This window comes from Neurospora crassa, linkage group IV (assembly GCF_000182925.2).
Source record: "Neurospora crassa OR74A linkage group IV, whole genome shotgun sequence".
NCBI classification, from domain to species: domain Eukaryota; kingdom Fungi; phylum Ascomycota; class Sordariomycetes; order Sordariales; family Sordariaceae; genus Neurospora; species Neurospora crassa.
Genome location: NC_026504.1, coordinates 712009 through 731825, shown reverse-complemented (window position 1 = coordinate 731825; position 19817 = coordinate 712009). Strand labels below are relative to the sequence as shown.

Genomic DNA, 19817 nt, shown 5'->3' with positions numbered 1-19817 from the left:
TGATCATATTGCTTCAAGAGCAGTTCCCGCGCCCCCCATTATGATTTCAGGTTTTATCTCCAGACTCTGCACACCGTTCTAGCACTACTTGGATAGCTGCCTTCGGCTGGAAGGTTTCTATTACACCACCATCTGATTATTGACTCCAAAGATGTACTACAACGGATCAATTGTACCACAAGAAGATGTTCTCGTCAAGTTCTTCGTCCGGGCCCTCATTCGCTTTCAGTGAGTGACCAAAGGCCATGTCTTCTAATTCTTCCGTTTGTTCGTTTTCTCTTTTCTTCAGCAGACAGAGCATGTCCAAGAAATTCAGGGCATTGTTAGATACATCGGACATGACACAAATTTGCAAACAAAGACGCCTTGTCTTGGAGGCAGTTGCCATCATCGGTGTGCGTAAAGTCATCTTGAAGGTTGGATGCGTGAAAAGCAGGTACGTATCGCAGGGGGGAAGAGTGAGGAAAGTTCCTGCCCTCCAGGGAATGGCTCGGTGGGGCAGTAACTCCACGAAACGGCACCGGCTTCGCAGTCGTTCAATACAGTACTGCAAGTTGAAGGGAGGTACGCAGGTTTTCTTCCACAGGGGCACTGAACCTTTGCCTTCCTCTTTCTGCCATCGCTCACCGGTTCCAGTATTTTGGACGGGAGCTGAAGTTGCCGGGCGAACCGTAGCCTCGGACCTTGCGTTATCACCTTTATCGGTACCTGACCCATAACCTAATCCATTACGAGCTTTGAACCCTTCACTGCCGTTCGACTTCAGTAGAAAACGGTTTTGCTACAATCGCATCACTCGTACGACTAACCGTGGCAATTCGGATCACAAGCGCCCCGCCACTTTTCCCTGGGCTTTTTTTTTTTTTTTTTTTTTTTTTTTTCGCTTCTGGAACGGCCGCCTCGCACTCGTTGCAGTGGATTCTACTTTGGAGGTAGTAATCCATATCGCTGCATCGCTCGTCGAAATCAGTATTCTCATATGCGCGCGCCCCCTCTGGCCCAAGAGTTTAAGCCTTGCTCTACCACGACGATACCAGTTTGTCCGCAATGGATGTACTGAATGATCCAAAACTCAGGCCCGCACAGCCGGAAAGAATTTGGCCGTTGGTACACCTGCCTCCTAGAAGATACGACAATTGCTAACGGTAGATTGATATCCAACGACATAGGAAACAACTCATCGGTATCGATTTAGGATGTTTCGGTAGCCGGATTACCGTTGTCTGCCCTTCCACGTGCCCGGATGACCCTATATACGAGACCTTGGTACGCGCTATTGGTCCCGCTGTACCATCAGGCGTTGGCGGCACAGCGTGGCATCGCTTCGACTTCCTGGCTAACGGCTACCCTCTTGACGATGATGCCCCAGCGTATGACGCTGATGTCAGTTGGCGAGAGTTCGAGCCCGTACCTCTTAAGTACGGGGTTTACTTACTCGCGCAAGAGCTGGACAAGACTGTCGCGAAACATCCGATGGCGCAGGAGCTCGCAATCTATGATTCGCCCGAATTACGGGGAAGAATGAAATCCGCACTTGTAGCCATGTTGAGAAACATGCGCGCAAGAAAGGACGCTGTGTTGGCAGACGATTGGGGCCGAGCCTTTACCGAACATCAAACGGTAGATCAGATCTGTATCACTATTCCGGCACTCTGGAACTCTTCGTTCCAAAAGGTCTACCTCAACCTGGTTGCTGAAGCGTTCGACTATAATCCCCTTTCGGTACAAGAGCATGTTACCTTCATCACAGAGTCTGATGCACGGGCTCACGCGATGATTGGTCCTCTTGTTCGTACAGATGGCAAGGAGGAGGTTGTCCTGGTCCTAGACTTCGGAGGTCACATGATGGTAAGTCCAACAAGTTAGGAGTCCTCGTACAAATTAGTAACTCGATGTCTCCATTCTAGAATGGCTCAATGTTCTGGGTAGGCCCCAACGAGAGCGGTGAAGGAGGTGGCACCAGCAAGCGATTTTTTCGGATCGGAGACTCATTTGGTAAGTCTGGACACGTGTATCTTCGCTACAGAGTCTGACTAAGAATTCATCGTGACACAGGAGCTTGCGGAGGTCAAGAGCTACTGATGCATTATCTTCTTGAATACGTGGATGACCTGCTGTCGTCAAACATTGGCAGGGTATTATCCACAAGAGAAAGAGCCGGCTTACGTGTTAACATCACAAGAATCACCAGGGAGCTGGACGGATATCGCACATACTTCGGCCTCCATTCGTCAAGACCGTTACTTTTCACCACCGATACAGGTGAAGTTGTATCACTGGAGATTTCCGGTCAGGAATTCTATCATTTCAAAATGAGTGCGTACCGGCATCCATTCAAGGTTGCAGCTCAGCAGTTTGCGCTTGTCAAAGAATTCACTCAAGATCGAGATGTTGTGGGAAGTGTGATTATATCAGGTGGAAGCCCGGAGTGTGGGGGTTTATGTTGTTCCCTCCGAACATATCTGAGCCATCTGGCTCGACAAGCAGGGCTTGGGCGTTCCGTCATCTGGCCAGTTTGCGACGAACCCGAAGAAGGATCACTGACCAGGGGTGCAACTCGTGCAGTCGAAATTGCTCTGACTTCCGAACAATTCATGACTCAAGGGGTCGGCATCGGCTTGCAAAGAAAAAGGCCGGGTGCACCAAAGTGGGAGGATGAAGCTCCGATGATACTTTATTATGTAAGTCATTGCCCAACAGAGGCCGACAGTGATCATATTGCGGAAGCACACACAAAAGGCTAACATCCTCCGTGATACTTGAAGGACATTGTGGCCAAAGAGTACCGACAAAACAAGTATACAAGAGCAGGGCCCCAAGTCGAAGGTACCCAGTTTCGTCTTCTCTGTGACCCTATCTACCACGTCAGGCCATGGGACAATCCATTCTCGAAGCAAACGTGCCCAGAGCCTAAACCCAAAAGCAAGGCAGAAAGAAGCCCGGTCGATCTACATCGATCCTATGTGTTGTTTGACAACCTCCCCACAGCCCAGAAGCGCGATAAGTACGAGTGCGAGGTTTCCATCCAGGGCAGTGGCAACGACACGTTCGTGATAGTCAAGGTTAAGCAAACGGGACCGTCCAAGATATCACGTGTAACCGACCTTCGTCTCCGCCTACACTTTCAGCCGGGCCCCAGGCGTGCCAAGGCCACCATGGAAACAGCGAAAGCCGATGATGAAGAACTAGAAATGGAAGAGGCTGCTTGAATAAGGTGAGACTCGAAAATACGACGTAGCAATCGTCCACGTTTTTACTGACACGAGATAGAAAAGTCTCAGTGGGAACCTCCCCCCACATCAATAGCTACCTATTGTCGCCCAATTCTACTTGACCACAGTGTAATCAGAGGTCAAGATCACCTACTAGCGCTATCTTGAGCAAAAATTCTGACGGGTCTCGGTGTTGTCATCATACCGCATAAGCCCCCATACCTTCCCACTGTTGAAGTATCAATGTCTGAGTGTTGTTACAAATTCAACACGCAGTGGACAGAACGTTGTCGAGGCAATGAATAGGGGCTGGTTCCACAAGGATGTGGCTTGCATGCTTGTTAGTTTGGGGAAGCCCGTGGATCCAACGTCCTGCTTGTATGCTCGCTCGGCAGTAGTGTTGTATGCACGAGTGTGCAAGTCCACTCATCTTTTTCAGCATCAAGCGAGCTTATTATTAAGAGGCATCAGGTCTTCCACGCCCAAGAGGAGTGCCTTATCCCTCATACTTGTTTACAGAAAATAGAACTCAGATAATGGGGGATATACGGAGGAGTGTCTAGGGAGTGTTGAGGCAGAATGATGCGTTGATGGACGGGGATGCCTCGCATGTGCAGTCTTGGCATCAATTGGACGGGGAGCATCACTGCATAGCCCCGTCATTTGTACTTTAGGGTTCATGTAGAGTTCCTACATAGGGACATCTGTGTGATAAACATCATTTTTATCGATTCGTCATTTTGAAGCCAATTTCAGCTTATAGTTTCGTTGAGCCAGCATGAATCATTTCCTGCCGAGACACTTGGGCTTGACCTCGGCATTCATTGCTCTGGTAAGTCGCCCACTCCGGACACTTACGGGATGTATCGAACAATCTCTGTTCGCCAAACAGGTACCAGACCCTACAAGGCATATTATCCATCATCCAGAGATTTCTCTTCTTCCCCAGAGCATTCAACGTATCTCACCACTGTCCCAGCCTCCAGCGCCCTTCATGTACCACGCTCCTCCTCGGCCCCTTCACTTGCCCCAATCCGCGAGAGCTTTCATCAGTGGGCGACGCATGTGTTGAGGCTTGCCAAGGGGATCCCAGCCGTCAGGATTTTGGGAGGAATGTAACGTGGATCACCTCATTGAGTCCAGCCGGAGGGCCGAGTATGGTTGTAACGGCAGTATGCAGGGGTCAGAACCCCTTGTCGATGCAGGTGTCAACAGGGTCTTTCTTGCCTTTGCTGGGACCACAACAGGAAGGCCATCCAGAGAATACAACTCTTTCTGCATAGGCTATCCACAGTGGAAAGCCAGCAAAGACTGCCCATACAACCTCATGGATACCGACTTCCGTACGATGCCCCGCTTGGCTGCTCTTCCTGCATGCTTAAAGTCAGGTCCTTTCTCGCTCCTCCATCAACAAGTCCTACTCCTTCTCTCATCGCCCAAAAGATTTCCGTCAGATTGTTCACCCAGAAACCGCGACCATGGTCACCAGTTCAAAAGGTCCCAAGAGTCCCCAAAGCCCCAAGGGCGAGGCAGCTGCTCCAGCCCCGGTCTTGGCCCCGCTCAGTGTCGAGGCGCAAAACGCCGCAGGCATTCTTCCTGCATCGCATTGGACAGAGCAAGCGGTAAATCACTCTGCTCATTAGCATATTTTCTCCCAAAATTGAGATCTGGTGTCGTATAGAAGACTTGGTCTTCATTGCCTGCCAGATGCGTTTGGGGAGCCGTCGATGAGCATGTACATGGTTGATACCACCAACATTGCATTCCCGACCCCCGATTCCGCGAGATTCTACCGTACTTGATGTTCAGGCATCGAAACTGACACAGTTCTCTCTATTTTGTAGCTCCCGGAAGAGGGCCCGGGCAACGATGGTGCCTCTACACTTGGATCTTTCATGTCCACCACCGCTTCTCTGGCTTCGAGCATTTACCAATACCGCACCATTCAAGGAAGAACCTATCACGGCGAGTTGGGTAATGCTGAATCGTGGGAACCGAACGACCCGCGTCACGTCGAAGCCTTGGATCTCTTGTAAGAGCCCGCATACCCGCAAATATTGACCTGATTGACGATGGGTGTGAGCTGGTTGCCTTTATCTGTTGTTTTTAATCCGCAGTCCCTCTTCTTGTTGCGACGACAGCCAAAAGCAACCACCTCATACCCACGATCAATAATGACTGCTTCGATCGTACAGTCTAACAGTTGAAAAGACACCACGCTCTGATGTTGCAGACAGACGGCAAGCTGTATCTCGCTCCACTGGAGAAGAAGAAGGTCCAAAAGGTACTCGACATCGCAACTGGGTCCGGGTTGTGGTCCATGTGAGTAGCAATCTTTTCACCGTCTTCTCATCAAGTCTTCCTAACAATGTTGTCGTTTCTCAGCGATTTCGCCGACGAGTTCCCGAATGCCGAAGTTATTGGTACCGATATCACGCCCATTCAACCTTCCTGGGTGCCGCCGAACGTCCAATATGAATTGGAGGACTGCAACCAAGAGTGGACATGGGGCGAAAATACCTTCGACTTCATCAATATGCGCTTCATGAATGGTATCGTCACCGACTGGTATGCCCTCTTCCGTAATGCCTACAGAGTCTGCAAGCCTGGCGGTTGGGTTGAAAGCTCCGGGACTTCTGGGAGGTTCTATAGTCATGACGGGACGGTGAAAGAAGGTAGTGCTATAGACCAATGGGGCATAGTCTTCCGGGAGGGCGGTAAAAAGCTCGGAAGGACTTTCACTGTCTATGAAGAGGACGTTCAGAGGAAGGGTATGGAAGCTGCGGGATTCGTCGATATCCAATTCAGGGATATCGAAGTCCCTCTGGGTGTCTGGCACCCGGATAAGAAGGCCGCCGAACGAGGTCTTTGGTGGAAAATGGCTGTCGAGGCGGATATCGAAGGTAAGTTGTGCTTCAAGGCATGAAGAAAAGGGAAGGGAGGACTACCAAGGGGGAAACGCCAACACATCCGACCCCTTGATTGAAACTGCCGACACTGATGCTAACATACGACTACAGGATACATTAACTACTTTTGGAATGCCGCCCTCGGCTGGACTCCCGAAGAGGCCAAGGTGTTCGCCCGCTACGTCAAGAAGGAATGGAACGACCCTAACATTCACGGCTACTTCATCTTGCGGGTCGCATGGGGCCGTAAACCAGAGTGAAAGAACGCGATGGACGGTTGCAATACGACGAGAAACATGTATCACAGACTTTTGGGTTTTCTAGGAATTGACCCGATGTATGGAGGCAAATCGTTGGCGACCGTTGGCTGCCTCTATCACGTCGGTCTTGGTGAGGGCATTGATGATCTCTTTTCCATCCCAGTGCAGTACTTCTTGTATGTGGAAGATAGTTCAGGCATCAATTTCCTAGTGACCTGCCCCCCTTTCACAACTCCTTGAAGTCAGGGCCAACTTTCACCCAGGTACGAAGACGAAAAATCACTGCTCAACGAACACTAGACCCGCCCCCCCACCCAAACAAAACAGTTCCAAAGTCATAGTCGAAACTCTTCCATTGACACATCCTCCCTCTTCTTTGCAATCAGAACTATGCTGTTCTTTCTTGCCTGTGCTTATCAGTCACCGACCAAGGCTTTCGATCCGTGCTTGTTCGTGGTTTTGCAGATCGCCATCGGTGTCATTGATCCCATCACTCTGGTTGCTAATCTTCCACTTGCTGCCGCTGTGGTGGCTTTGCGCCCCTGGCTTTTCCTTTGTCCTTATCTTTGGATTTCAATCGAGGTCACTCATTGGGTGTTTTCTTTTTCCATCGGCAAAGACAGTAAGCGTGGCGGAGGCAGACGATGTGGTGACTGGGATTCGGCGATGGGGGCGGGAGCAAGGGCTGAAGTGGTGATGGTGGTACGCGTAGCACGGCGATTGTATTCGGCTGGGCTCGGCTGATAGCGCGGCGGGAACACTCCCGTCGTCTGTTGCAGTAAGGCGGGCCGGAGGTATATGGGAGCGGCTGACTTGGAAGGTGTCGGTGAGTAGGTAATGGCGGACGGGGAGAGGCCCGGCCGGCTTGGGTACGAAGTATGGCTCGGGTACAGGAACGGCGGTTGAACCGGTTGCTGAGACTGAATACCTTTCAACAGCTACTACGCCGCCCTTTCAAGAAGATTACCTACAGCCTCTACACCATGCATGCTTCAACCGATGGAAGTCGTGAAAAACAAACGAAACAACGCCCCTCCTTGCGGGTCTAGGCTCAACTGGAACTGTCTTCTTAGCGTTTGTCAGTCTGATGTTGCTGTTTCATCACCTTCATGCGTGGGGCTTCTGTGCGGTTCACCGGACAATAGGTAGGTACTTGCTAGGTAGTGAAGGGAATCAACACTTGAGGATGAAACTGTTCAAGTTGTTGGAAGTTGAGCCCGCAACCTTGGGCGCCCATTCACTGCAATCTCCATTCACCAGCGGCGCTTCCTGGTGGTATAAGTAGACTGCTCTGAGTCCTCGTCCGTCGTCTTCTCTTTTACCTCTCTACCTCCAACATGCAACGAGGCGGAAAACTTTTACGTCTTCTGCTTTTGTCTTCCTTCTTCAACGCTTCTTCAACCACTTCGCGCCGAGTAGATATCTTCATCTCCTTGCGCTAAGTCAATTACACGGATCTTTGCACCTGGCATCATTTGCCGCAGACAATCGGAAACAAAGCGGACAGGACTTCGAAAACTCCCACGCAATGGGCGCTCCTACTTCCCCCATGGATATTTTCCGGATGATGAGAGAAGTTTCGTATGTTCGCCAATCCCCCTCTACCCACTGATGTGTACTGACTCATCTTGGATGACTTAGCGGCGATATCATGGTCGGCCTTGACCTTGGCAGCACCTTCACCGTCGCCATCGTCAACAACACCATATCCAAGGCTTTTGCTTCTCATGGCTATCCATTCGATGATCAGGGCCCCGTGTACATGGGCGAAGCTCGTCCAGCCAACCGCGAAGCTGTTTCGCTGAAGCATGCGTTCTACATTCTCGCCAACGCTTCAGACAGTCTTGTGGACCAATACCCCATGGTACACAAGCTCCGTCAACACGACAGCGAGGCATTTCGCCAGAAACTTCGGACTGGCGTCTTGGAATTCTTGAGAACAATCCGAGGATGGATTCTGGCCAATATGCGCAAGCATTGGAAGATTGATCGTCTCTCCGTTACCATGCCGGCGCAATGGGGGCGGGAGTTTCAAGATGTCTTCCTGTCTTTGATCGGAGAGGCCTTCGAGTGGAACCCTAGGACGACAAGGGAGAAAGTCGGCTTCGTCAAGGCCGCAGATGCGCTGACGCGTTGCCTTTTGAGCACACCCAAGTACTTGGACAAGGTCAAGGCGCCAAATGCCGATCAAGTCTGGCTGGCCATTGACTTTAGCGAAGATATTCTGGTAGGCACTCCTGTCATCATGAGTTGATCAATGGACGAAAGTTTTGCTGATATTGGAATCAAGAACGCATCTATGTTTTCGGTCAAACACAGAGCGGAGGGACAGCCGCGGTCTTTCAGACTGGAAGAGTCATTCGGTAAGTTTGATCATCTGCCTGCCATCTTCCCCGTCATATTCCAGTCTAGATTCTGATACGTGGCTACATTTCTAGGCGTCGGCGGTGGCATTGAACACGTGCTGCACAACGTGATGGCTGCCTGTGCCGTCAAGTGCCTTAACCAGGCTTCCGGCCCAGGACATCCAATGTGTCCTGCTATCGCCGAGCAAATTCGCGACGTATTCACTGACTTACCGGCTGGACGAGAGTGGGGCCCTCAGCAGGAGGGAGAGAACCCGAGACCATTTATGTTTGGTGTGCCCCAGCCGGGAGCGCAGCCCCAGAAGTTCCTTGTGTTCAACTTCAGCCAGGAGGAGGTCACCCAGATTTGGAACGACGCTCACAAAGCCGCCTTCCAGCTTGTGGGAAACCTACTGGAAAAGCTGAAGATGAGGACCGTAGAGGCCAAACCCCCTCTCATTATCCCTCAGCCGGTGATCTTCATTGCGGGAGGTAGCATCAGGAACAAGCCCCTGAAGCGCACGTTGAGCTCCATGGTTCAAGAGGCCAACCTCCCCGCTCCGATCTTCATCGACTAGACGTCCCATGATACCAATTAAGATGTGCCTGTCTTGTGGCTTGAAGTTCCACGCCCAATGGAATTTGGACTGATAGCATACCTCTCGTAACTGGATGCGAAGCGCCAATGGAGCTAGCATCACGACGGCCATAATGAGAGCTCTCGAGACGTTCATGAGATTGGAATTGGCAGCGCTCTATGGATCGGGCGATCGAGTAGGCGGTAACTCAGATGGTTGGAGAGAGGTGGTTTGGGCTCATATGGGATGTGGTTGAAGTGGTTTACCCTGGATCGTGCGGGCTTTTGGCTTGTGGTTGACAAAAGGCTTTGTCACCAGTGGTTATTCTGGTTGGTTCTCTGGTTCTTTCTTCACGTCGTGGGACCCAGCAAGTTCTGGCGTCCGTTTTACGCAGGCCTTTCTGTCTGTTGGACAGGCGAGTCGTCGCATCCTTTCAGTTCTGACGGCGTGTCAGCGTTTGATCAATCGGAACTGATAAAGGGTATCAGAGGGGAGACAGAAGAGTAACAAATTAGAAACGGCACAAGCCCATAGATGGAATCACCATATTAATAGTTGAGTTGTCCGTGATCATGACGCTAGAATCGTTGGGAGACGTGTGTCCTTGATGCTTTATCGTCGTCTTCTTGAGCTCTACAGTGTATGTGTCGCTTGACAGGGACAGCTTTCTGTCACATGCAGGTGCGGGTTAATGCAGATTTGTTCATTAGGTACGTAGGTAGCTTCCACTTGGTACCCAAACAATACCATTTGCAACTGCCCAATTCCCGTTTTTGTTTAAGACGCACGATTATGCACACAAAGTAAATTATCGGTGTCCGATATGACATGCATCCAAGCCTATTCGAAGCCTTCGTTGTATCCAAGAAAATACATATATGCAAGTAGCTATGATATCTCAAGATGGCAAGCTTTTTAGGGGTGCCTTGCAATGAATATAAGTACCTCTTTACTAGATGTAAAAGTGCAGGCACGACAGTCAGCCTTCAACTTGGCTATAAAACCAGAGACTGAAGACCACAGGAGCGGCATGTTGCATGTTGGCCGTCTATCCGCGCCTTGTACCTGCAGATTCATTCAGAAAAGCAGGACGCGCAACCACGCCCAATTTCTGTGCGCTCCAACGTCCACTTTCCAACTATCCAAGACACTCAACAACAACGTCGCACCTATGCAACGGGACTTGATAGAATATTCTTGGAAGTAAAGACTGATCGCTACCATAGATGTGTCGTCGGTCCTCTTTACGTGTGAGAACATCGTGAAATGCGGTCCTCTAAGGTGTTTGTATTTGTATCGCGCACCACAACTACAACTGAACTACCTGCGTCCCTCTTCGCTTTCTTGCCTTTTCACTCCCTTCTTAATGTGAATCGGTATCGTTAATGTGATCATTGCTGCTCGAGTGACCCAGTAGCCCTTCCCGCGTTCTCGGCCAAGTCCTGCTGTAGCCGCTCCCCGTGTTCAAGTCCATCCATGTCATGTTGCCCATTCAATTCCGCAAAGATCGCGAAATTTGCGCCTTGATGAAGAGAAGCAGATGAAATCCCCAGTTCTTACTGAATGTTGAGCTTGGAGAACACTTGTTTCGGACTCTCAATGCCCTTGCCATTGATAACACAACTTGTGTTTCCTCTGTGTTGAAACCCGTTTTTCCACAGCCAAAATGACTCTCATAACTGAGCTGAGAATCTGAAAGTGGACTTCCAGTTGTATATCGTCTTCCTTTTGGGTTAAGCTGAAGAAGCTCGCTGACGATAAGGGTGGCCGGTTCGCTTGAAGCTATGAAAACGGAAGAGAAAAGGTAGAAGAAAGTAAAGAAAAAAAAGCCGAGAAAAAGTTCAGGGAGGTTTCCCGCCATGGCCTTGTGGGTTTCTTATGACGCTATGTGGTTGAGGAAGTCCTGAACATCCAGGCGGCGCCTGACCCGAAAGTCTCTGATGGCCTCACGCAAGGCTTTCCCCCTTTCTCCGATAATAATATAGTTGTTTTTACCTTTGTGGTCTAGCGGGAGGTGGATATCGACCTTTTCGTAGCGGCTACTTCGGGCTCGATTGGGGTTTGCAACCAGCGCTGTGTCTAAGATAAGCTCCATGTTGTTGCTATCTCCTCTGATATCGACCTTGGTGAAATAATTACCCTCAGCGCGACTTGGGGGCAAAACAGAGGGTTGACCTTCAAGCAGAACGTACCCATGCTCGGTGCTGATCTGAGGAAGAGAGTTGGGGTCCTCGTTTTGGAGGTTCGGGTTTTTATCGGCGTACCAGGGATTACACACAAGACAATACCCATCGCCGCCGCGAATGTTGAGAAGTTGGTGATCAAGGTTTCCCCTGTGATGTCCCGACTGTCCCGTTCTGGTAATTGTGGAAAAGAAGGAGGAAAATTAGGATGGTGCCTATCGTCCTCTAGACAAGTGGTTGTGCCATGGACAAGTGTACACAGAAGCAGGGGGCCGGGGGGGACTCACGTAGTAGAAAATTGTGGTCGCGCTGTCGTCCCATTTGTAAGTGTGGCGTTGTCGCATCTGGATGCCGGCCCCGACACCTTGCCTGAGGATGAAGCCTCACGGTGTCGATGCCTGGAGGAGTTGGGACTCCTCACCTTTGAAGTTGGCAAATTGGCTAGATTTATTGGTAAAGTGCGTTAACTTCCCGCAACTTTTCTTGTTGTATTTGACTTCGGCCTTGGTTCTATCGATCAAGGCGTATTTGTCGATTGGGGTTGCGGGGTGCCGGTCAGAATGTAGAAGGTGCAGCCGGACTGTGGTGCTTACGGTACGGCTCGATGGAGAGCGAGAGGGTGGTTAATTGGAGGAAAACTGGAAAAGGAAGACTACCTAACCATTGTACCTTGAGAGGCGGATTTAAGTAAGTGCCACCACTTCATGACCGTCATGGTCAAGTTTGTCGAAACTCGAAAATAGATCTGATCAGAGTTGACGCTGCCAGATTCTCGTCCACTTGCTGAGAAGTTATAACCATCACCACCATTCGCTGTTTTATAGTATCAACGTCATAACGGAAGGACCCTGCAAGGATCGAACGGTATTGCTTCTCGAACTTCAAGTCCCTCTGTGAGGGAATGGTAATGCACAGTTTTCCGACTTTCAAAGCTTCTGTCTGGTCCATATAGCCGGTTGTCCAGTTGATATGGCTAAATGTCCTCGAGGTTGGGACGAGGAGCTACTGGGATATTTGCCAGCGTCAGGTCAGGGTGGCGGCCGGCGCTGAGATAAATGCAAACTTGTATCTACTTCGCCAAACGAAGTCGCCTTCGTCAATAAACCGGCACATTCATTTCGAAACCGGCCGCATCACGATTTGGGATTTTTTTACGAGACTTCGCGCCTTCCCTTCCGCAACTGCCTCCAATAGTTGGTAACTGAGGTAAGAGCAATGCACGTTCGAAGCAAGTCCCTTCAGTTGTGTGGACCACAGACCGCATTGATCCATCCATTCGCGATTCTCATCGATTCTGTCGTCGTTGTGGGAGACCGGTTTCGACTTTGAAACACACTTCCCCCTTTCTAGCCTAACCATCTCAAAAGCGCCATATCCCAGCATTGGACCCACCAAGTCTCTGCCCGAATTTACCTATCGAACACCAACGAACACTCTTTTTCCATCTGCATCTCAAACTTCAAGAAGCCAGTGGAACTACCGTTCATCTACGTGGGCACAGGAACAGACCAGAATATCAGTACCCATGCAGGATTCCGAGACTATGATGAAGCTGGGTATACACTTATCCAAGCTCACAAGCATTGCCCGCCAAGATACTCGCCTCGTGCGCAACAACACGGCGATGCTGGGCCCAATGAGGGCAGGGACTTGCAGGGAGAATTACTCAGAGCGGCGCAACGGGGGCTGAATCGTGTACCCGCCGCTCTTCCCAAGTTCAACAACCACCGCAGCATGGTCATCGGGTCGGTACTGACACAGAGAGCGCCCGGAGAGTAACATTGCGGCATCATCTCTGATACATCTCAAGGTTTGCCCAAACTTCCCAACGCCAGGGCCCCCAGATTGTTCACAACGTTCAAAACGTCCCAGTTACACACGGCCATCACCAACTGGCAACTGCGGCCGGATCAAGTATCATGATCTTAACACCAGCTTTCATCGAGACCTGATAGCCAAAATCATTGATTTGGTTGAACAACTCTCTCATGAGGTCTGCTGCTTTGAGGAGGTACATTAGGCCAAAAGACATAATAATGTTGAAAGGAATGAACAAACAAGCAGATCTCATTGCAAGAAGGGCCTGCCGGCTTGCCCAAAATGTGATCGAAGAACCTTTTGGGTTACTTTCCCCAACACCGGCACAGCGCGCAATTCACAACCATCGTCTACAACTTACCAACATTCACTGTCCTGGCCATTCAAGCTAGGTATGTACAGTTCATAGGTCCACAGGCCTTTCCCCGATAAGGTATTGCCTTACCAGAATTTCTCTGACGCTTGATATTGATCCATCCCACCATGACAGAAACCCAATGGGCAACAGGGAGAGAGACATCTCTGCCCCACATCACCATGGTAAAATCATACGATATATTTGATGCGGATTCGCCGATTGCTTGAGTACATAGGCTCACAATAGTGCTCGATCAGCTGTCAATGAGTACGAAATGTGGTAACGATGGCCTCGACCGTATGTGAGGAGCCCAAAGGAAGCGATCCCTCATCCTTGGAAGATGCATAGCGTCCCAGTCTCCATGTCCTGAGTGCGTAATACTTGGGTTGGGGGATAAGCTGATTTTTGAGGGGGTGCCGGCACTGAGAAGGGCTACCGAAGCATATCAGTTTGGAGGGTCTGTCGGCTCAGTGGAGATACCATGTTAGCTTATTGAGGGTTGAATGGTGAGCCGGTGGATGGGTCTTGATCAATCCAGGGTCGTTATCCTATGTAAGAACGTTGCACAAAGCGACATGGAAAAATAGAAAGTTAAAGAGCGAAGGGGAGAGTGTCATGGAGAGGTAGCGTGTAACATTCATTAACAATACCAGGTGATTGAGTGATGATTATTCTGCCAGCGTCTCAATGTGGTGAATTGGAACAGCCACCAGCCTCCTTAGCCCAGCCTGACTTTTAGACCGTGTCAACTTCAAGGCTGTCTCGTTCCTACAAGTATCCATGGTGTCAGGTCGTGGAGGGCGGATGTAATCGGCGATTCTTTGAGCAAAGCTTGCTTGCCTTTTGAGGGTTGGAGCCCTTAGGTGCTGTGCAAGGCCGTTGTCCGAGATCCGACCTACGGTTCCTGAGCGGTGTATTGATTCCTTGACGCCGTTGGGCATCACCGAATGGCTCTTGGGATCTGGTTGTGGTTGATGATGTGAACTGATATGGTGAGGTTGTGTTCTTAGACTTCCTTCATGTTGTTGGGACACAACAATCTCTGCCGCCGTGTCGCCGGTTGCAGAACTGGGTGCCCAGCTGGTGCGGCTTGCACGACTCTTGTTGCCGGTCGTTGTCCGACTTGTCCCAGCTACGGCGGTCGAGCCTGCGCTTAGCCTGGTAGGAGACAGCGAGACAAATTGTTGATGAGGGTCTGGCCTGATGAGATCATGAAGACTCTCATGTAGCTGGGAATTCATGGTCTGTAATAAGTCCCTGTGTGCTCTCTCTTCGAGTTCTGCTCGTGCGAGGAAAAGCTCGTAGTCTGTGAGAGGAACCGGTCTCGTGACAGTCTGTGGCGGTTGTCTTGATAGATGAGCTAGCTTGGACTGTTCTTGTTGCGAAAATGCGGATGCCATGTCCCGCCGTTGACCGCGGAATCGTATCTCGGCCAGAGGATTTGCCGATTCTGGGCGGCGGTATACTCGCCGTGTTTGTGAAGGGGATACCTGACTTGTCTCGGACTCCGTCAAGCGAGAAAAATCGGCGGCAGCATGTTTAGGCTGGTAGCTGGAGCGCGGTCTTTCTTCCTCATTATCGGGCACGGTATCCAGGAGGGGGAAAGGCTTTTGCCTTATTCTGAGCTTGTCGTGGAGACTTGTTCTGTGTCTGACTTGCGGCTGTGCCATTGTAGCTGTTTGTCATTCGAGTGGGAAACACTCTGTTGAAGAAAACATGGAAAAATTCATGGGAAAGTGTCTGGGCCGATCCTGATTTTGAGAAAGAGTGGATGGCTATATTATTATACTTCAGAGTCAGGGGTAGTAGAGTGATCTTAGGAAACACACTGAAAAATGCAAAATCAGTGGTACTTGCAAGCAGGTATTGCTGTTGGGTATGGTCTCGATCAGGTGATGTGACGTCGGCAAAAGATATGTGACGGGGGCGGCCTGCTAAGCACAAGAAAAGACATGATGACTCGGGTGACCAGGGTAGCATCAGACATTGTCTACCAAGGTTTGATGAATTGGCGAGCGGGCGTCACTGCTTGCGAACACCACTTTTTCCCTGAATTGCAGACGACTTTTGATGAAAACAGTTTGGCTCCCCTGCATGTTAACATTTCTTTGACCAATAAGCGCTACTTTCAGGCATACAAGAGGGTGTGGAGGGCAGGATGCAATGGTGCTCGTGATGGGGTGAATTTGGGCTCGTGCAAGTGCAAATGCCGCGGATCGAAGCCAGACAAGGTGTGATTCGTGGGTAGGAGAATTAATTTGCAACTATGCAAGTGATGACGAACCGATGTGATGGAAAGGATTCGACAGAATCTGGAGTCAGAAACTGGGGAATGCGGGGGCTGACCCTGTTTGTCTGACTGGTCACCACTCATGCGATCTCACCCAGTCTCGTGACTTTTTCCACCCGGCGTCAAGACAAGAGACCATGAAGGTGGCTTGGTAGTGGCTTGTCACCAACCGTACTCATTGGCATGAACAAGGAATGTCATCTTCTTTGGAGCCAATATCAGGATATGTGTACAATACTTCGAAATGTAATAGAAAAAGAACGACGAGAACTCAGATTGTTGACGGTATCGTGAGACACTTGCTGCCCGCCGATGGGTCATGATGGTGGAGGTCAACAACATGTGGTTGAATTAAGCTCAGCATCTCCACTGCCGAGAGCAAACAGTGGACACTGGCCATCTTGTCTTCAGGGTTGTCCTTGTCTTGATGTCGATCGGACACGCTCAAATCTGTACATCGGCATCGGGACAGGGAGAGGAGTGGATTCCCCGGCCGTACGGGAAGAGACAGGCGGGAGAGGGCATTGATGTTGACTGTTGAAGCCATGCCCTGTAATTATCAGCAATAGCCCTCCCCCTTCAGCGGTTGCGCTTTTCTGTGGCTTCAGCCTCAGCCATGGTCAACGGCCATATCGGGTGTGGTTGCAATGAATGTCTTGGATACGAGAAATGGGCTGGGAACTTATGACGGGTTGTGTTTGGGAAGAAAGACATCCACGGGACCACAAATGGCTGCCGAGAGCGAGTTGCAAAATCCACTTGGCGACGAGGGGAACTTTGTCTGCACTGTCGGTTTGTGCCTGACGGTCCGTGCCGATTGCTGAAGCTGTGGGCCCCCTCCTGACACCTGCCAGCAGCCCCACTTGAACAAGGACATGCTGGTCTGGGCGTCGCGCTACCAAACAGCTCGGCGCTGTAAACTGAACATCAAGACTTTCAGTGCAGCTCTTCGTTGAACATTTGACATCTCGTCGCCGTCAAATCACACCGGACCTCCATGAACTGCTCGTACATCACACATCGCTGAATATGGGCGCCCTTGTCTCTCGTGCTTCCCGTCCCGCAAGATACACCCTCGTCTTCCACGCCGAGCCGCAGTTTGTGGACACGGTCAAGCAGGCCGTCTTCGCTGCTGGCGCCGGCCGCTATCCCAACTACAGCGAATGCTGCTGGACTGCCACCGGCACCGGCCAATTCCGGCCCGTCGGCGCCGCCAACCCTCACACCGGCGCGGTTGGCGTCCTGGAAAAGATTGAAGAGCTCCGAGTCGAGATGTTGTGTGATAGCGAGGAGACGGCCAGGAAAGCTGTCGAGGCTCTCAAAAGGCAAGTTCCACTGGTTTACAATAGCCAGTGGGAGGCACTAACAATAACCGCTATCATGGTCATTTGCCAGTGGGCATCAGCTAACAGCAACCCTAACAGAGCACACCCCTACGAGGAGCCATCGTATGCCGTCTACAAGTTGGAGGACTTCTGATCTTCGTTGTCATTGTCCACCAGGAAGTGATATTGTCTGATAGTTGCCTGTTCTCTGTTTGCAGGAGATGATAATGTCGAATCCTCGGTGAACTCACTGCCAACCCCATCCCAGCCAGGCTGAGCAGAACACTGCCACGATGCCAAATCAAAATTGGCCCATCACCGAGCTGACACCCCGTCTCTCCCATCGTCTCCAGACTGTCCCAATGCATCAAATTGCAACTCAATCCTCGACTAGACCACATCGTAAATGCGCCTTTGACAGTTCGACTCGGTTACCGGAAACGCCAAACTAGCCGCCGCCTCCTCAAAAACCAGGCCATGAGACACCTCGAGGTAGTCAGAGCTCTCTCTCCCAACAATGCGTCTCATCAATGCCCACACCCTTGAGATCGAGTACTTTACGGGCACAAGCATCCCGAATTATGCCATTCTATCGCACACATGGGTTGCAAAGGAGGCAACTTTCCAGAAATGGACCAACAAATGGACCCGATTGACCCACAAACATCGCCCCAGCTTCCACAAAATTCTCGCAACTTGCAGGCAGGCTCGCCGGGATGGTCTCGACTATGTGTGGGTGGACACGGTGTGTATCGACAAGTCCAGTTCGGCCGAGCTATCAGAAGCCATCAATTCCATGTATACTTGGTACGAGAAGGCCAAGATATGCTACGTCTACCTCTCCGATGTTGCTGCGTCTGGTGCAAAGGGCAATGACGATACCTTCGATTCGCTTCGCAAAAGCAGGTGGTTTACTCGTGGTTGGACCCTACAAGAGCTCATCGCCCCCGAGCATGTCCAGTTCTTCACAAAGGACTGGGAGGTCCTGGGCGCTAAGAAGGCCCTCGCTGTTCTCATCTCTACCATAACCGGCATTGACGCCGCATGTCTGAAGAAGGAGAAGCGGTTGCGCGACTACAGCATTGCCCAGCGCATGACCTGGGCCGCCAAGCGAGAGACAACCCGCGTGGAAGATCTGGCCTACTGCCTGCTTGGCATCTTCGGCATCAACATGCCCTTGCTGTACGGAGAAGGCCCAAAGGCCTTTATGCGACTTCAGGAAGAGATCATCAAGGTGTCCGATGACCACAGCATCCTCGCCTTTGAAACCGACCTCTCCGACAACACCCTCTTTGCCCACCATCCCTCCGCCTTCGTCAAAGGGGGCTGCATCCATCCCAACTATGGCCGCCATCTCACCCTACCCTTCTCCATGACGAACGCCGGCCTAGCCATGACCACCCCGCTTATACAAACCCTTTCGCCTTACTGGGTCCTCGCCGTCTTCAACTGTGTTGAAGTTGACACCGAAAACAATATGCAGCGCTCTCAGATCTGCCTGCCCCTCTTCGGAAAAGACAACCAGTTCATGCGCGCCCGTATACCCATCAGCCTGATTAGCCGCAAGATCGATGACCCATATACACTGAACTCCACCGAAAATCTGGGCGCGGCAGAAGGTGTCCTCGATCTAACCCCTCGCTCCGAAACGAGCTACTACATCTCCTACTTTGGACGTGTCTACTCTGCCTATGGCCGCGAGATCGATGTAGCCATGAAGGGGTTTCAAGTCTATCCCCAGCCCGATTATGGGTTCATGATCACTTTTCCCCGGGGCATGGCTGGGTACCGACTGCATACCGCATTGCCGAGGCAGGACCTCCGCGACGACATAAGCTTCTTCATCCCTACCTCCCGATACGTCCGTTCCTCCGGCTCTTCCCAAAAAGAAGAAGAAATGCAAATATCCAGCGGGCTAGTTGTGTTCAAAAACGACAACCTCTCCGACGACGATCCATCCAAATGCGTCGGTGTATACCTCGCTTTCGTAGCTACAACCAGCAGCATAGCCAGCGACACGACCACAAGCACCACGACCCTAAAAACTACAACAGATACTGGGGGAACTCAAGATCTAGGATGGGCATGCAAAGTTTCCCCGACCCGAGAGTTCTACAACAACCGAACGAATGCCAAACAGGTGTTGGCCATGGCAAACCAGGAGGCCTTGTTGGGTGATTGTCCGCATTATCATCGCTGTGAGAACACAATTGTGTCGGCACGGACGAGGTTCCAGACTCCCAAGGGGGAGCCGTGCAAGGATACAGTCATGGTGGAGATTGTGTTTGATGCGGAGGAGTTGGTGAGGGAGAGGGATGCTGAGGAGAGAGATTTTGAGTAGTGGTTGACAAGGCTGGCCACAACGTTAATTTCATTCACCTATCTAGCGAAGCCCGGAGATAACGATTGCCGATGTGCACCGCCTCTTTCTGGCAACAAGTGTGGTGACACAAGCGATACCTGACACGGTTCTGGCTGATAGGCCAACTCGGTGCTGTATAATCCATAATTTCGACCTCTCAGACGTCCTTTTCACAGT

At 51.0% G+C, this 19817-nt stretch overlaps 7 protein-coding genes across 7 annotated transcripts; 5 read left to right on the top strand and 2 right to left on the bottom strand.

Moving 5' to 3' along the window:
* Positions 1-151: 151 nt before the first annotated feature.
* NCU04918 (hypothetical protein) lies at positions 152-3209 on the top strand (the record flags this gene model as incomplete). The annotated part of the gene is made up of 6 exons (XM_954273.1): positions 152-228; positions 362-436; positions 1170-1848; positions 1908-1995; positions 2056-2681; positions 2766-3209. 6 exons carry the CDS (start codon positions 152-154, stop codon positions 3207-3209), a joined length of 1989 nt encoding a protein of 662 aa, XP_959366.1.
* Positions 3210-4652: 1443 nt separating this feature from the next.
* Positions 4653-6381, top strand: NCU04917 (hypothetical protein; the record flags this gene model as incomplete). Its single annotated transcript, XM_954272.2, has 5 exons — positions 4653-4834; positions 5057-5244; positions 5424-5534; positions 5598-6115; positions 6233-6381. Exons 1-5 carry the CDS (start codon positions 4691-4693, stop codon positions 6379-6381), a joined length of 1110 nt encoding a protein of 369 aa, XP_959365.1. The 5' UTR covers positions 4653-4690.
* A 1528-nt stretch (positions 6382-7909) lies between these two features.
* NCU04916 (hypothetical protein) lies at positions 7910-9304 on the top strand (the record flags this gene model as incomplete). Its single annotated transcript, XM_954271.1, has 4 exons — positions 7910-7962; positions 8023-8608; positions 8672-8744; positions 8820-9304. The coding sequence occupies 4 exons, from the start codon at positions 7910-7912 to the stop codon at positions 9302-9304; spliced, it is 1197 nt and encodes a 398-aa protein (XP_959364.1).
* Positions 9305-10796: 1492 nt separating this feature from the next.
* On the bottom strand, positions 10797-12202 carry NCU04915 (hypothetical protein; the record flags this gene model as incomplete). Its single annotated transcript, XM_954270.3, has 4 exons — positions 10797-11086; positions 11300-11661; positions 11775-11928; positions 12157-12202. 4 exons carry the CDS (start codon positions 12200-12202, stop codon positions 10797-10799), a joined length of 852 nt encoding a protein of 283 aa, XP_959363.3.
* A 1817-nt stretch (positions 12203-14019) lies between these two features.
* NCU04914 (hypothetical protein) lies at positions 14020-15538 on the bottom strand. Its single transcript, XM_954269.3, has one exon. It carries the CDS (start codon positions 15331-15333, stop codon positions 14332-14334), a length of 1002 nt encoding a protein of 333 aa, XP_959362.1. The 5' UTR covers positions 15334-15538; the 3' UTR covers positions 14020-14331.
* A 1444-nt stretch (positions 15539-16982) lies between these two features.
* On the top strand, positions 16983-17432 carry NCU04913 (hypothetical protein; the record flags this gene model as incomplete). Its single annotated transcript, XM_954268.1, has 1 exon — positions 16983-17432. One exon carries the CDS (start codon positions 16983-16985, stop codon positions 17430-17432), a length of 450 nt encoding a protein of 149 aa, XP_959361.1.
* Positions 17433-17795: 363 nt separating this feature from the next.
* On the top strand, positions 17796-19619 carry NCU04912 (HET domain-containing protein; the record flags this gene model as incomplete). The annotated part of the gene is made up of 1 exon (XM_954267.1): positions 17796-19619. One exon carries the CDS (start codon positions 17796-17798, stop codon positions 19617-19619), a length of 1824 nt encoding a protein of 607 aa, XP_959360.1.
* Positions 19620-19817: the final 198 nt, after the last annotated feature.

Bases quoted from the DNA above. Each gene is read 5' to 3' on its own strand.
- NCU04914 (XM_954269.3), bottom strand. From the start codon at position 15,333: ATGGCACAGCCGCAAGTCAGACACAGAACAAGTCTCCACGACAAGCTC.